General features: G+C 36.3%; 1 protein-coding gene across 1 annotated transcript in view; it reads right to left on the bottom strand.

Annotated features, from left to right (window-relative positions):
- Window positions 1–4,151: 4,151 nt before the first annotated feature.
- GRK4 (G protein-coupled receptor kinase 4) overlaps window positions 4,152–16,833 on the bottom strand; it is a 29,004-nt gene continuing 16,322 nt past the window's right edge. The window contains exons 9-15 of the mRNA XM_010190355.1: window positions 13,159–13,196; window positions 10,534–10,623; window positions 9,788–9,996; window positions 8,819–8,956; window positions 8,068–8,205; window positions 5,899–6,021; window positions 4,152–4,369 (exon numbers count right to left, since the gene is read on the bottom strand). Coding sequence (XP_010188657.1) covers window positions 4,316–4,369; window positions 5,899–6,021; window positions 8,068–8,205; window positions 8,819–8,956; window positions 9,788–9,996; window positions 10,534–10,623; window positions 13,159–13,196 — 790 coding nt within the window. The 3' untranslated portion in view covers window positions 4,152–4,315. The remainder of the gene's footprint in view (window positions 4,370–5,898; window positions 6,022–8,067; window positions 8,206–8,818; window positions 8,957–9,787; window positions 9,997–10,533; window positions 10,624–13,158; window positions 13,197–16,833) is intronic.

The raw sequence follows: 16,833 nt of genomic DNA, 5'->3' as shown, positions 1-16,833 counted from the left end.
CTCCGTGGTTTGGAGATACTGGAACTAACACAGCACATTTACCAGTCAGCTTCGCTATACTTGGAAAGAATTCTGGTGTTTTGGACACATGTTGAACATGAGAAAAGTCACCTACGTCTTGTGTGCGAAACCCAAGTTACACCATAAGAGCAATTGGGAAATAAAAAAAGAACTGTACATTCAGCAGACGAGACATCATCATCACCAAAATGAGCCAGGCAGATAATTCAAATCAGAGTAAACATAAATTTAGCTCAAAGATGTTTTAATTTTTTTAAAATTTTAATTCCATTTTTCAGTATTTCCTAAAGAGAAGTATTTTCTGAAAATCTAAAGTGAAGGTGATAATTCCAATGTTAAATTAGGGTAATACCAAAGTGTAAACCAATGCAAAATAATGTTACTTCTGTTGATTTTAGTAACTTGTAAACAGTATTCTTCATTTGCACAAGCGGCAATGAGAAATTTCACACGTCAGTATTGTTTGAAAAATACTTGAAGTGCATTCTAAAAATGGATTTTTGGTTGTTTTTAATAGCTTCTATCATAGATTTCTCAAATTAGACATAATTTTATGCTGAGATGGAGATAATTCTCTTTCATAATCAAACCCCTTCAGATCTATTGTTTTAAGAATGATTTGGAAAAAAAAAAGATCCCAACTTCTATTAAAGGCTAAGATTTGTCACTAGCACGCTGTTACAGAAACACCACAGACTTTTTCCTATTTATTATTATTATACAGAAGTTATTTTTAAGTGCTCATATTTTCAACAGAGACTGTTGTTATAATCCAGAAATATAACACCATCTATATTATGAACACTACACCTCTGGGAAAAAAAAAGCTGAGGTTTTTTTTTCCCCCAGAAAAACACCCTGAGGCATGAAGCTTCTATTCCATTGGTCACAACATTCAAAAGCATTCAGTAAACCAATGAGATACATTGGTACAGCGTTTCACAGTTTCTGAATTGTGAACTAAATATACAGAATCATGAGGTATGCACAAGCAGACATGAAGGCTTACATAAGAAAATGCCTGGAAACACAAGCCACAGAAACGGAGAGTTGATCTCATGCAAGGAACTCCTCAGAACTCCGTAGATCTTTCCGTGTCTTGCACCAGTAGAACAGAGCAGTCAGGCTGTTGGATTGTCTCACTGCTATTAAACAGCAATATTGAGCATTATTTTTATTAAAAGAAAACAAACCAAAAACAGCTTCATGGAAATCAAAGGCTACATAATCAGTAAACACAACCTGCTGCCTTCCCCCTTCTTTGTGTCAGTTGTGTCCTACAAAAGTAAAGATCAAAGTTCCTATTAAATTTATCATATGGCAGTAGTTTGCTTTCAGGTGCTCTCCCCTCTCCTTACCCTTTCTCCACTTTCAAAACGCATCTCCAAGCTACAAATACTCCAGTAAAGACATTTAATAAACATTAGTCACCTTAAACAGCCGAATACCTTAATCTCCAAGTACTGTATAAGGAGAGTTACCCTGATCCTTCCAGTTTCTTGTCTTTTCTAATTCCTTAGGGGATTCACGTTAGACAATGTCTAGTCATTATTATGTGGTTATATTTCTAGCCAAAAGGGTCAAATTTATAGTAAAAAAAATGCCATCCTGAGCCCACTGGGGAAAAACAAACAAACAACAACTCTCTCCCCCTCAAACCCAACAGAATTTAGGTCCTAATGCTGCAAAACGTGCAGTTACTACAAACTCAATTCAATAGTATTATTCAAAACACAAGAAAAAACTTAAATGTGAAATTAAACTAAATAAAAAACTCCTAAAACCAAACAAATCCTCAACCTTCTTTGCATAGTTGGAGTTCCTTGTCCAAAGAAGCAGACGTATAAATAACCACTTCTTAGGAACCACTTCCCTTTTCTCTTCATGTAGGCTTTGCAGAGTATGTGCTAAGTCTCAGCACTCCAAAAGAGATTTGATTTTAGTTATTATTTTTTTAAAATCAAGATCCCTCCCCCTCCAATACGTAAAGAAAATTTGAAATACATTATAAATAGACTTTACTTCCTTTATTTTCGTTGTTAAAGCAAATTCCTGTATTTTCTTCATAAAAATTACTCAGCTTGCGTCCATGGTTTTCTTGCCCAAATTTCAAGTTGCTCTAAGCAGGCATTAAATCCAGACTGTCACCTCATGTGTCTTTTGTTCATATGGTCACCTTTGCCTCAGAACAGCAAACCTAAGATCTTAAAAAAAATAAACCACTGAATCAGAGAAACATGATCATTCGTCCAACCAGGTAGGTGTTTATAAAGCATTTTTGTTACTTCCTTATTTCTCCACTCACATCTTTTTTAAGTCCTTCTAATATTATGGTACATAATAAAGAGGGACAGGTCAGACCATGCCAACTCATTGTCTCACAGATTGTGGTTCCAGCCAACAACCTTATTTCAGATATTTCTCTGTCAAACCTCTCATCCCTTCACTCTTGCATCAGACTGTCTTCCAGTAATTCATTCAAACTCCTCCACTGCCAATTTCTCCCTTTGTTCTTTCTATGGCAGTCATTTTGCTGTCCTCTGTGCAGGTTTAGACATCAGGAAAAATGCACTGAAAACACAGGAAGAGAGCCTCATTCCTCATTTCTGTGCACAGTAGCCAGGAGGAACAATTTCAGACACCAGCTCAGCCCCAGTAGGATTCTCTTAACACACTGGTTTTCCAACTTTTTAAAAATTCTAACCCACTAAAACATTTGTCACTAGAAACTGTGAATTAAGATGTGATTATAGGCTTGAGTATCAAATGTATCTTGTGAGTTTCTCAGAATCAGCTTAAGTTTCTTCCAGTGGGTCTGTGGAGCACAAGCATAAACCTATACGAGGTAGAGGAGTATTCAGTTGTTCTGTGTGTGTAATACATGTGTGGTCAGGTTGGCACCCTAGAGATTGGAAAGGAAAAAAAAAGCATGCTCAGCGGAGACAAATCTTCAGAATACACAACAAAATATTTAATAGAATTCATGCCTCCAACTCCAAGAGCATTCTATGATATTTCAAGTCCCTTACTCAAATTTTGAAAACAGCAGAGGCTTTTAATGAAACATGTTCCCCAAATTCATTCTTATACACAGATTAATAGTTTTACTGGAAACTTTACAAAGTAAAAAGAAAGTCTGGTGCACTTTGAGTCCAGAAGAGCAGAAGTTTAACAAGCTTTCAAGCAGCTGGAAAGCTTTACTAATGAACGTCAGGTAATCATAACTAAAACTTCAATACCAGCTCCACATCTGCATCAAGCAATTATTAAAGGCAGGTTTTAATGTTTAAGTTTTTAACGGTTATAAGGAAAGACTATTTACACAATTAAATTTGATACTTAATACTACCTTGGCCTTCCCTCAGTGGCAGTGACTGCTGTCAACGCTACATCACATATTACAACATAATAAGCAGAGAGGAGGTTAGTAAAAAGAGCCCACGCTTTGTTTTTAATCCACTATAAAACTGTAACACCCTACATGGAGGAGTAAACAATTTCATTTACAGAAAAAAAAATAAAAATATGTCCCCACAGGTAAAAAGAAATCCTTTTGGTAAAGACAACAAAGTACTCAAAATATAGTTAGAAAATTTTGGCATCGGTCTACTTGCATGGTCCATGCCAAAAAGCTGTATGGAGAAGATGTGTAAGCTGGGTAGAAAGGAGAAGAATGGGTAATACTGGGTAATGTAGAGTTTGCTACAGGATTAAGCTAAACGTTGAGAAATCTCTATCTATAGAAATACAGAAGAACATTCTACAGAGCCAGACAGTAAAGAGCAATTCGTAATAGCTGGCCACAGTGCACTGAATTCCTTTTTCTTCCTTAGAAGTTGCTTGAGAGATACAATAGGTAATAGCACCGCCATGCTGCCAGATAATGCCAGAATGATGAAATTTATCAGTACAGCAATTTTACTGTTAAGAAAACTGCTAATGAAGATCCTCATGAACAAGAAGAGTTGTACCAGGAGCATACAAAGTCAAGTTACACTGATGCCATAGATACTATCTCTGTGCTTTAACACCCTTTCAGTATTTCTAGATTTATTCTGCTGGAAAAAAAATAAAAATCAAGATAAATCAAATACATACAGAAACACACTCACTCAAATGGCACTCATTGCTTTTTGTACAATTAAGCTTTAGTGAAAATATACATCTTAAAACAAATGAAGTACAAATGTACAAAAATCCTTGAACTCAGATAAAAAATATATATAATACACTTTGCTACAGAGATATAAAACATTTAAAGTTTGCTCATTCTTTCTGATGAGAGTGAAATGATTTAAAGTCTAGAGGACTCCTGCTCATCATCACTGCAATCAGATTTGAAGCAGACCTGCAAGAGAAGACAAAGAAAATTCAGCTGCAGAACCGACACTGTTGTTGGTTTGTGTGTTTTATGGGACACAGAAAGGCTGTGGTGTGGGGGCTGGCTCTTTTTCCAGCACATTTTACTCCATACTAAGTAAATGCTTTGGGAATATCAAAGGAAACCACAACCCAACCCCAAATCTCAGCTCATTAAGGTTTCATTTAACCTTAAGATCTTTCCTCCTTTAAATTCACAGGACAATGAACTGCAGTCTCATACTTCAAAACCGACTGAAGGCTCTCAAGCCATATTAATTCTTTTAAGACTCTTTCTCAATACACAGAACCATATCTTGGGACAGTATGAACCCTGCTGATTCAGCTCGGAGAGACTACAGTAAGACACAAGCTTTAACTTCAGCTATGTGAGATTACTAGTACACTTAACCATCCCTTCTATTCCATTACTCTAAGTGGGGGGAAAGTGAATTTGAAAAGGTGAACTAAAATGACAGTACTATTATACATTCCATTAGCACTGCACCATTTTAGAGAGGTGAATTACCAGCTGATGACCAAAAAAATATCATCATGAAATTTTAATACATAGCCCCATTGTGGCTACTTAATGATATGCTCCTAGCAATTTTAAAATTCCATTTCTGCTTGAAAGCAAAAGTGATTTCTACAGAAGTGTCCTCTACTGGAATATACTCGTGCTTCTCAAGATAATTCCACTCTAAGTGCAGGCATACTGAGCAAGCAGAATTGTGTACATCTTCAATTGAAAACCTTTACAGATAGCTTATTTCTCATGACCTATAAACAAGAACAATATGCTACATGCCTTTTAGGTGGTAAATACTCAATTCATATACCTCTAAATGTTTACTAATATGCAGAAGTTATGCGTGTGAGAAAAAGCTGTGTGTTATCTGAAACTATGTAAAAACATTATGTTGTTGTTTTGGTAAAGGCATTAAACTTCCTAAGATATTTCACAATTTGTTTTGCGTCAATTCTTCACATACATTTGTTTAAGGGATATTATCACTGATTTGCTTAATACACAAGAATGATTCATTTGGAGCCCAATTTTCAAAAGGACTGAGTCCTAGGAGTTGCACTGGTCCACCACATACACTTCTGAGTTCATTAGTCAATGTTATTTAAAGTTTTACAGAGGGGGCCTCAATTATCTCTGAAGTAATTTCCCCAGAAGATTTTATAGAAACTGGCAAAATATTTAAGGAACAAGACCCAAATTAATATCAGAACAGCTGTTAATAGCACACACTACCTTTTCTCCAGGTAACAGCTAGCAGATACTAGAGGAAGACAGAATGCTGAGGGAAAAAAAAACTCTAGGAGTTATAAGGACCCCCCAAGTTTCTGAAATGCAGTGCTGGGGCAAAGTGCTAATAAACCACATTTCATTAGTTTCAGTATTCAGCAAACAACTTGTTTTTCCCTATCACAAAACAATATAAAGAACTGAACAACCATTAAGGTCTTACTGGTAATTTTCTTGTGAAAGAAAAGAAATACCCTTACCTCTCCACTAAAAAGCCTGTGAAAGAAGCCTCTCTTTGGTTTAGGAGACCTCTCTCTGTCTGGTGACACAGTACCATCTGTTTCATATGCATTGATATCTTCAAAGCATCCCGTTTCAATCATCTTCGAAACATATGGAATATAAATGAAATATCCATACAAGCCTCTCAAACAAGTTCCAAATTATACCACTCAAAGTTCCATGAAGGAAGGCACAAAGTCTACATTAACTCTCCTTGTACACCCAGCGAAGTGAAGGATAGCAAATGAGAGCACGATCACGCAGGTAAGCTCTCACATACTTCTTGCTTTGGTAAGGCCTTTCTTCTGCCCGTAGCAGAAGCTTTTAGAACCAGAAACTGATTTTCCTTTCATCTATTCTGCTCATTTCAGAGCAGTGGGCCCAACTTTATTAATAACCATGGCACTGAGCAGCAGAAGTAATTATTCTAGGCAAAAGACTAGTACCTGCATAGTATTAGGGGGGATACCTTTTACAAAGGGGACAAATTGCACTCTCAGGGAAAAAGCAGCTGATGTCCGACCATAGTAATTAAACATCATTCTGGTGCTTTGGGCAACCCTCTATCAAAACACAACTAACATATACCATAATTAGAAATAAGGCAGTGAGACAGAAAAGTTAATACTTCATGGGAAAAAAAAAGGTATCATGAAGATACATCTCTGGAGAGAAGCAACAGATTTTGAAGTAATCTGTGTTTGTGCACACAGAAAACAAAATAATTAAAACCCCAATTACTGGGTGCAGAAAGGACAGCAGAAAGAGTAGATGCCAAAATGTAACACAGGCATGGTCAGAAGGGGGGAAGTGGCTAACACCCACATTTATCTGTGAGTGCCACTGATACACATCTATCATAAAGGGCATGCAACCAAATGCCTTGTAGAGAGACAGAGGGCATAAAGAGGAGTAAGAAGAAACATGGTCTGTTTTTTGTTGTAAACCAAGTCATTAAGTAAATTATGAGAGGGAAGGAGGCATTGTTAAGAGACTGAGAGCAAAGGTTTGAGGGAAAGGTCAGTAACAAGAATTAAAAGAAAAAATAAACATAAGTGTAGAATTAAGTCTGCACTGCACAGTTATTCCTTGAAGAGAAGGAATTACCATTACCAGAATTCCACAACTACTTCCAACTTTTTCCCTCTATGTGGGATTAGTTATTAAGCTGCAGTGCAATTCTTAATGACTGGATCATATTCTGAAGTTCAGAGTTACAACATAGCAGAAGAAATATTTATTTCTCTAACAGCCTATGGTTCATTGCTGCTTAGTGAAGACTGTCTACGTCAAGTGACACTTTTCAATTCTCCTTAATGTAATAGGAAAAAAAAGGCAAATAGGAAACAAAAGTGAATGTACCTTTTTCTCTGACCTTTTCTCAAAATCACCCATCTTTCAGGTTCAAGCTTTAATTAAAAAAATCATGCTGGGAAAGAAACTACACTAGTAGAATTCAAGACAATACTAGTTTCAGAAAGTTAACGAACATCTGATAGTAGGGGGAAGGCATTCATAACAAGTACTGAAGAACTACAATTTTAAATAATTGTTACTGAGCGCTCTTCCTGAAATAATAAAGAAGATTCGAATTTCCTAAAAGCAAACTGAACTGCATGCCGAGACAGCAAAATTCTAGTATTCTATGCAGAGTACTAGAATACTCATTCACCAGGCAGATGAAAAAGCTTTAAGAGAAAGTCTGACTCAACTGATGTTGAATTGTTTGTTTTGAAACCTTAGAAAAGGTGAATCTGCAGTTCTGTATTACTGTGTCACTTGGATACTCTATTGATACACAGGCACGATACACAAACAGCCTGCACCACGTCTATTTGTTTCTGATTACTTTAACTAGCTTTCTATCCCTCTCCTGTGAACAGCAGTATTAACATGTAACAGAAGAACATGGAAAATGTGGTCATACCGATGCTAAATTCTGTATCTATTTATGCAATTTTACCATAGATCTCAGTTTTTAGCAAGTTTATGTTTTGAAAAAAACTGTTTTCTGAAGTTTCTCAGCAAAGCAGTCTAAAGCAGAAACTTCTTTACATCTCACAAAGTTAATACTGTAATTATATCCCTTGCTATATCTTCTGTATTGCTGTGCTAAAGAAAATAATCTTTAATTAAATATACAGTACCTCATTTTGCCAAGGGATTGAGACACAGCCCGTAACAAATTTGGAATAGAAGTCATCATCTGTGGTATCCAGGTTCACTCCTTTTACTGTCGAGAACTGCTCTATGTCCAGGACATCTTTACAATATACGGCACGTGGCTGCAGTACAATACAAGATTGCTTCATTAAGGTTTTGGTTTTGAAGTTTTTTGTATTAGTCTGTTTGTTTTCTTTCCTAGACAAGCAAAGGGGCACAACATGTCTGCAATTTTGCAATTCACATTGCTGATCACCAAATTACACTATACTACAAAACAGACATGCAGACACTTAAAAGGCTCTCATCATAAGGCACCTGAGCAATTCCATGCATCCTGCAAGTAACAGAAAAGAAATCAAAACCAGGAGCAGCATGCAGCTCCTCAGGGCTTCTTAATGGTTGTCATAATTCACTAATCTTCTGTCACCCTCCTTTCAACTCCAGGGTAATTTCTTCACAGCTAATCTTTATTTGTTCAACATCTGAGCTAGGGAAGTAGACTTTTAAAGGCTTAAGATATCAGCTACAAAGCTCCTTAGAGCAGTGCCACTACTGTCAATCGTTTTGTGATCTCCGAAGAAATGCCACAAAACAACCAGCCACCAATAGCTACAATGGCATCCTCCTGCCACTTTAATTTTAAAGGTTTCTCCGGAGTTCATGATTGTTGGCATAGAATAATTACAGTCCTTGCCTTTTTAGATACTAATCAAATCTGTCTCACCTACTTACATCTGGCAAGAACGGAGGTTCCAACATGTTAGCTTCCAGCCTCTTGAAGTTAATATTCTTGAAAATAGGATGTTGCTTTACAACAGCAGCTCCACCTTCAGTGCAACCCAGTCGTTCCCCTGGATTTTTAGCAAGTAACTGCAAAAATATGGAAAAATAAGGCTGTTCCAGTGATGCAATGACACAATTAAAAGAACCAAATAAAATCTATATACAATGTCTTTCAATAATTTTATCTTGTTACTTGGCCTTCTCTTAGATGAAATTTATCATGGTATCAAAATGAACTGGAAATCCAAACCAACATTCTGGGACCAAAAAGATTTTCAGTAGACAAAAGAATCCCTGAAAGTGCACCATTTGAAGATTATACCCAAAGTTACATGAAAATATTTCAACTGATGCCATGCTGAATAGATTTTCCAGAACAGACTTTGCAGCAAACTTTACTTTCAGGAAATGGAGGCTTACTTTTTTCCCCAATGGGCTTAAATAATGCACATATTTTGCATAAACCAGTAAAGAAAACTTTTGAAGCTTTCTGTATAGATGTGCTTCTCATTAAATTTAAGAAAATGTAAGATTAAAAAAATATGTTATATACTAGTATACAACTAGTACAACTAGTATACTATTCTCCCTGTATTTCTCTCCATACAGTATCAAAGTTGAGCATACTATTGTGCTTCATCTGTAACTACACATGGTCCAAGGAGTACTGGACCTTTTCATTCACGTGATGAAAAATCAATTTATGCAACCTTCTTTCATCTTGAAAAAACATTCTGAGTTCTCCAAGTGTGAAAAGCAAACAATTCATGGACAATCACAGATGTCCATCTGAATCAAAGTAAGATTTAAGAACCCCAGCTTTAAAAAATTTTCAATAGAAGATGTTAAAATAAAGTAGTTCATCTCTTAAAAAGAATTAGAAATTTAATTTTCAAACCTCTACGTCTCTTCACCCACCATCCTGCAGATGGATTTTGCCTCCTCCGAGAACTTGTCTGAATATGCTTCCTGGTCTTCCTTTACCCTCCGGTCAATCTCATCCCGCTTGACCCTTTCCTTATGCTTCCTGAATGGAGACTGTCCTTCAATCATTTCATAAATCAAGCACCCAAGACCCCACCAATCCGGGCTGAATGTGTACTTTTCGTTTTTGAGTACTTCTGGAGCTACAAAACAAAACAAAGAAGCCCCCATGACAATTCACTTTAACTAATAAAATATTGAAAAAACTCTTGGGTACTCTTTTAGCTCTGCGCAGAGATCTTTGCATAACTCCTCTGTACTCTGAAGAAATGTTACTTTCCACTGCAAGGTCTGTGTTTATATCCAAAAGAAGCACTTGAGTTCTTTAACATTTAAGATCAGTACTGTTTATGAACTAAGAATGAAGTTTTTCCAAAGTATGGAAGGAAATTGTTGTCATAGTAATTTGTCTGCTTACCTGTCACCTTAGATCAATTTGAACCTCAGAAAAAAATTACGTGCTTTCTACCTAAAGCTAGAATTTCCACAGTTAAGTTTTCACATTTATCAGCAGGCTTATAATTGACTACTGACATCTACCACCACATACTGTAACATTTCTTCCCACAAAATGTATCAAACTAATCCAGACCCAATATAATTCTTTGGATAAGTTATTCATATATTCACAGAAGTAAATTTTCTGGTAAAATATAACTATCAAAGGATACTTTACATACCCATGTAACCAACAGTGCCAACCCGTCCTCGGACTGTTTCTCCTTCTGGAATCTGCACAGCTAATCCAAGATCCGAAATTCTGATGTGCCCTATTTATGTAAAAATAAATTACACATAGTCAGCAAATTATAAATATCATCACTTTTAAAACAAAGAATTTCTGTAGCACATACCAACAAAAAAAATCACTCCAAAACATAAAAAATTCATATACTCATAGCACTAAATTTATTTAACTTAACTAGACAGGAGTTACTTATAATTCAATCCCCCCTCAAATATGTAAAGGAAGAGAGACACAGATCTAACTGATTTCCTGAAGGTCATACAGAAAAAATTTGCTGTTGAATACTCTAATTCCTAGCTTTGGCATAGGTTACTGCTACAGAATGAACAGAAGTGATGACTGCTCATTTCATATTCTCCATGTACGCATCAGACATTTGTATTTTTCCGTTCTGTATTCCCACCACAAACACTTGGCTTTCTGACTTCCTAACAAAACATCAGAATTTACCCCACTTATCCCAAATATGAGAAAACTGCAGCGTGTACTGAGACATCAGGTTTTCCTTTGACAAAGTACCTGAATAAAGCTAAGCACAAGTAATTGGAACTGCTATCTCCACTCTCAGCCCAAAACAAAAGTAGCCGAGCCATAATCTACTTAGAATTATGTTTCATTTTTGTTGTAACATTAGTTCAATATTAGGATTTCTCCTTCTTATGAATCAGTCCAATGTAGATAATTTCAGCTTCTATTTCATTTTATAAACCAAAGTTGACTACCTCTCCTATCACGCATGGCATTTACAGTCGTACTTATAATGCAGAAGTAGTCTGGTGGAAGGCTATGACTTGTTATGAACAACACTGCTCTGGTGGGGAAACAGTCCAAGAAGGGCAATGGGAACAAGTTCATTGCACCCTCCCTTACATTCACATGGACAGGTAAGAGTTCTTTGCTGAATAACAAATGATTCAAGACAATTCAAACCAAGAATTGTATTGATATGGTTCGAATTTAAAAATACGTAATGTATTTCCTCAATAAAAATATGAGAGGCTGGACAGAAAAAAGGATAGTTACATTTTTAACTCAATTTTAAAACAGAAATTTGCCAGTCATTGGTAGTAGAGAGATTCAGGGTGGGGGAAAAAAACTACACAAAAACCCACACTTATTTCTAATACTAGATAGAAAGACAGGGACAATGTAATTTACAGAAACATCACAGATTCACAGCATAATTCAGGCTGGAAGGGGCTTCAGAAGGTCTCTAGTACAACATCCTGAGCAAAGAGTCATCGCAGTGCTCCAGGCTTTTTAAATTCCTGTCTAGAATGCCTCCAAGAGTGGACACTGCGCCACCTCTCTGGGCAGTCCATTCCAATGCCCGAGGGTCCTTTGTGCATATATTCTCTGTCACTCAAAAAGCTCTGCAGCACCAACGTTAGTTAACAGCATAATAATTTCTTGTTTATATGTGGCAGATAATCAAGGGGTGAGGAGAGAGTGGAAAAAGTCAAGTGCCACTATATATACTGGTTGGAAATAACTAAACGCTCTTGAGCAGCAAATGCTATTTTAAATACATTCAGATGCTCTTCTATTCTTTGACATCTGATGAACCCCTTTTCAAGTGCAGGATCTGAGCTCCTGAAGCAATTTTCTAATTAGTCCCCTCTGCTCTCTGGAACAAGATCAGAAGATCCCTGGCAGAGAGAAAGCGTTCTAGTGCAGTCCTGCAAGGCTACATTTTTCCTCAAAGAAGCATACAGCTTTTGCAAGACATTGCTGGAGAGAAAAATTAAAGAATGCATTTGATGTCTAGCAAAGCTTTAGCTTTTTGAAAGCAACTTCTCCCAAGCATCACCTTTTTAGAAATTTATCAGTCAGAACACGCTGACTTTAAAAATAAATATTGCACTAACGACATCGAAACCAGTTTTTCCTTAACTAAAATACTCGACAATTACAAGAACAAACTGGTAATGTTCATCTACAGCTTAGAAGGTAATTGCTGCACGTTCTGCAGTGAACTCAAAAGATTTTGATAAATTTCATCTGAAGTCATTAAATAAAATTAATTTGGCTTTTGAAAAACAAAAAACTACAAGCATTTCTTCATATTGTTTGTACTTCCTTGATTCCTTCCAGCCACATATGCATCAATGCCTGTGAGACCTATTTTAATTGAAATGCTAAAACAAACTGAGATGCCTCAGATTTCTTGTCTTCTTTATTGCTTTAACATTATAGCTTACTAAGTAAAATTCACACTTAACAAATAATGTTTTCATAGTTGAAGAAAAGAGAGAGGACAGATGCATATAAAAGTTTTAGCCATCTTATATCAAGGGGAGGGGGAGAAGGAGGAGCAAAAGGGGAAGAGTGACCATTTTAAGGTGGAAAATTGACCCCTCAAAACATCATCATTCCCCAGAGATGCAGTATTCTGCCCTATTGTCTAAAAAGGAAGGGCAGTTTTTTCTTCACTAATTGAAGTTAACATTTGTCAGTCAGGTCTCTTTTATTATGAAGAAATCCTTTTTGATTCCTGGCATAGCATTCATTAGATTTGTAAATCCCAATTTCAAAATTAATTTTAATTTTTACTTACCACAGTCATCAAGGAGTATATTCTCAGGCTTCAAGTCTCTACAAATTAAACAGACCAGAAATGTGAATTATGCAACGGCAAAATTATTAGCCATCCTCAAGTGCAACCGAGGCAAAATAAGGCTTCTTGGTTCTGATTAAAGAAAATTTTCCAGCTTCCGCCTAGATACAAAAAAGTTATAAAGTTGAGGACCTCTAATATAAATAGTTTAACCACAGAACTCAAGAGCCATTTTTTCCCAACTCTCTAATCCATGTACATTAACAACAGCAACTCATATTTCACAGACGAGAAACTTCCTCTACACAACACTGAAATCCCAATATTAAAAACCACCAACTTACACCCAAATTCATGGTCACAGGACATTTCTCCCGAGTATCAGCCATACAATTCCATAATGGTAAAACACACCAGTGCTGGCTGCAGTTCGATGCTGAGCCCTTGGTATATTCAACTCCAGGATGTCAGAATATCAACAAAGTAATATTCCTAAGACTAAGCACAGGCTTAATATCATCCAGTCAATCTCCATTCCTTTAATTTTGACATGCAGCTTCTAAAGCTTACTATATACATCACCTTGTTAGGTTTCTTTACAATCAACTTTCTAAGTGTCTGCTACTTCTCTGTAATCACAAAAGTTTCACATGAAACATTTTTTAGCTATTAAAAGCTAGCAAGACTCAGGAAATAATAAAAGGACAGTTAACTCAGTGTTGCCTATAAAATGTAGAATTGCATCTTCTTGTACATTTTTACTTTAAGAACAAAAGAAGAAAAATCAATGGGATATTTGGATTCTTACCCCCAGGAAAATCTGGGGAGTTACCAAAGCTGAATCAGAAGCTGTTCAGAGGTTATGTCTAGGATTTATCCTCTAGCAGATTTTGCTGAGAACATGCCTATTTTTTGATATATTATATATATATATACATATACACACACACACATACATACACACACATATATATATATGCATGGAATATATGTATAAAAGACATAATGTATATTCTATATAATTGTGATATGCATCAGAAAGTACGTGGACTGCAATACAGTCTTAGATTTATTCCACCATAAATATCATAAGGCCAGAAACAGACAAGCGAAAATCAGTGCTGGTTAAAGATTCAGTTATTATTGGACTAGATTATTAAAAACAATATGTACATATATGTGTATATGTACAATTGTTACAAGAACAGTTATTCATATACAAGCAGAAGAGACTGAATAATTTAAAATACGCAATTTAAGGAAGAATGACTCCAGAATTTACATTCAAAATAAGAAAGAAATATATACACACACAAGACATTTGTTCACCAAGAAATCTGTAGGCTTTTTTTTCCCTGAAATATTGATAAACTGATGCTCTGAAGTATGTGCATTTAATATTAAAGTTTCACTATTTCATGAGATGAACTGTATAAAGAATTCAGCAAAATGCTTTGCTTCTATTAGTCTTAAGTCTAGACAGTCCCCATAATGTTAATCATTTGACTTTAGATATGAGATTACAATACCAGAGAAATCAGGAGAGATCAGATCAAAAAAGAAAAAGAAAATTCAGCTCAAACTTCAGGTAGAAACACATCTACTTTACAGCACATAATACATGCTCAGCTTAACTCCAGTAAGCGAGTTTAAAGAGTTTCATCTCCAAGAAGGTTGATTAAAGCCTAACCTAAAACTAAATACAAATTAACAACATCTGCTGCTTAATAGAAGCTAATGCTGTTCTGACATGATTTCAGTCAGTCTACATCAATAGTAAAACTTGTTTCTAACCAAAATTCCATCTCTTTAACGCTATTAGTTTCTAGGCCTAGCAGTCTGCAAAGAAGTCAGCTTTTGGAACCATTCAGCTATAAATTCTAGCTCTGGGATGCTAGTTTTGAGGTATCAGGCTTCTCCCTCTTCCCTTCCTCCACCACAACAGAGGCCAAAGCCACAGTTTCTGCTGGAATGCACAGATGCCAGTCCTGCACTGGATAACCGGCTACTCAAGCTGAAAACTCAAGGTCAGGAGGAGAGCCAGCAACACAATTCTAGCAACAGAGGTAAGAGTTTTCCCTTATGAAGGGAGGAAAGGCTAGAGGACTGCAAATTTCACAAAAATAAGAGGTTCATTGAAAAAAGTTGGATAAAAAAATCACATTTACTTTAAACTGGACCAAACAAGCACTAGTCTATTTGTGCTATAGCTTACACCAGCCTTCCTACAGAGAAAATTTCTGGATAAAAATTCTTCAGGGGATTACACTGTAAAGATGTGAGCACAGGCATGAGGCCGGCAAGGAGCTACTTGAGTTTATCCACTACTGTGCTTCAACAGGTCTTTGTGCTGAATCTTTGACCTTCCAGGCACATTCAGTGGCACTATAGGCACCAGCATGAGTTTGTGAGGAAAATCTAGGTATTCAAGCAGCTTATCTGGTAAAAAGCACTACCATCATTGAGGAGTCAGGTAACTCCTGCAGGAAAACTCCAGCAATTAAGTCCCTTCTGGAGAGGAAGTGTTTGTTCCCCGCTCTGTTTTATGCAAATTCTGACTTTGCCTTAAGTATTATCAGACTTTTTATGTAGCAGATGGATTAATAGCTCCACTACTGCCTGTCCCTGTCTGTTTGCTTATTTTTGTAATGTCAGCAGCATATGGCAGGTTACACATAGTTTCACAAGCCCCCATTGAAGAAGCAAACTGGCTCAGTCTCTATCTCGGAGCAGTGTGGGACCCTCCTTCCAGCTCTGCACCTGTTCTTTTAATCCAGTGGGAACCCCACCAACAAAATGGCACAAATGGGTCCTACAGACAGCACTAACGCCACTACTCGAAATTCAGTAGTAACTGGTGTAAAGACACGTGAAACACACATTAAAACTGGTGTTAACAGAGAGCGAAGTCAGGCCTAGTCTTTCTACTTCAGGAGGAATTTTGCTACTGATGGCAACACATCTCATATATAATAAATATTAACATAAGCAACTTAACATTAAAACAGCTATTCTAGAACTGAACAAACTGACAAGATGAACTGGTTTTACTGCTATCTGTTGACACCTGCCTGCACCAAGTGTTGGTACTTTCAGAAGTTCTGAATTTCCCTTCTCTCATGAAAATGTGCTTCATTATGTTCTTTCCCCCACAACAGTGAGACTGGAGGTTACCAGCATAACTTCTTTGGTGAGAATAAAATAACTATGGCAAATTTTCCCAAACTTTGTTTCACTAATAATATATAACCACTACATTGCTGCTTAAATGCATTTCCATTAAGGTGCCTGACAGACAGTTTTGATCATGTAACATATAACTGTAATTGGTGACATTCTGAAGTCTTCCATGAACGTCTGTTTTGGCTTCTTGACTTTAAAATGGTAAAATGTACACACTTGTAAATGCATGACACAAAAAGAAATAAATATGGAAAAACAAATCAAGACCATCAGGAAAAAAACTACCATTAGCAAATGAAAACAAATAAGACTTTGATTTACAAAAAGTTGGTCATTTGATATTAAAAAGCAGAGGGCTGAAGGTAATTCTACAGCGAATGTGAAGTTTTCCAAACATTTCATAGTTTTAGTACTGAAGTGTAGTTGAGCTGACATGGTATAATTAGAGTCTCTTTTTATCTGTTTACATACTGGGCAGGAACTCCCTTAGTT

The sequence above is a fragment of the Mesitornis unicolor genome, unplaced genomic scaffold, assembly GCF_000695765.1.
Source record: "Mesitornis unicolor isolate BGI_N332 unplaced genomic scaffold, ASM69576v1 scaffold2748, whole genome shotgun sequence".
NCBI lineage: Eukaryota > Metazoa > Chordata > Aves > Mesitornithiformes > Mesitornithidae > Mesitornis > Mesitornis unicolor.
The sequence above is the reverse complement of the archived record's forward strand: the minus strand, read 5'-3'. Positions and strand labels throughout refer to the sequence as shown.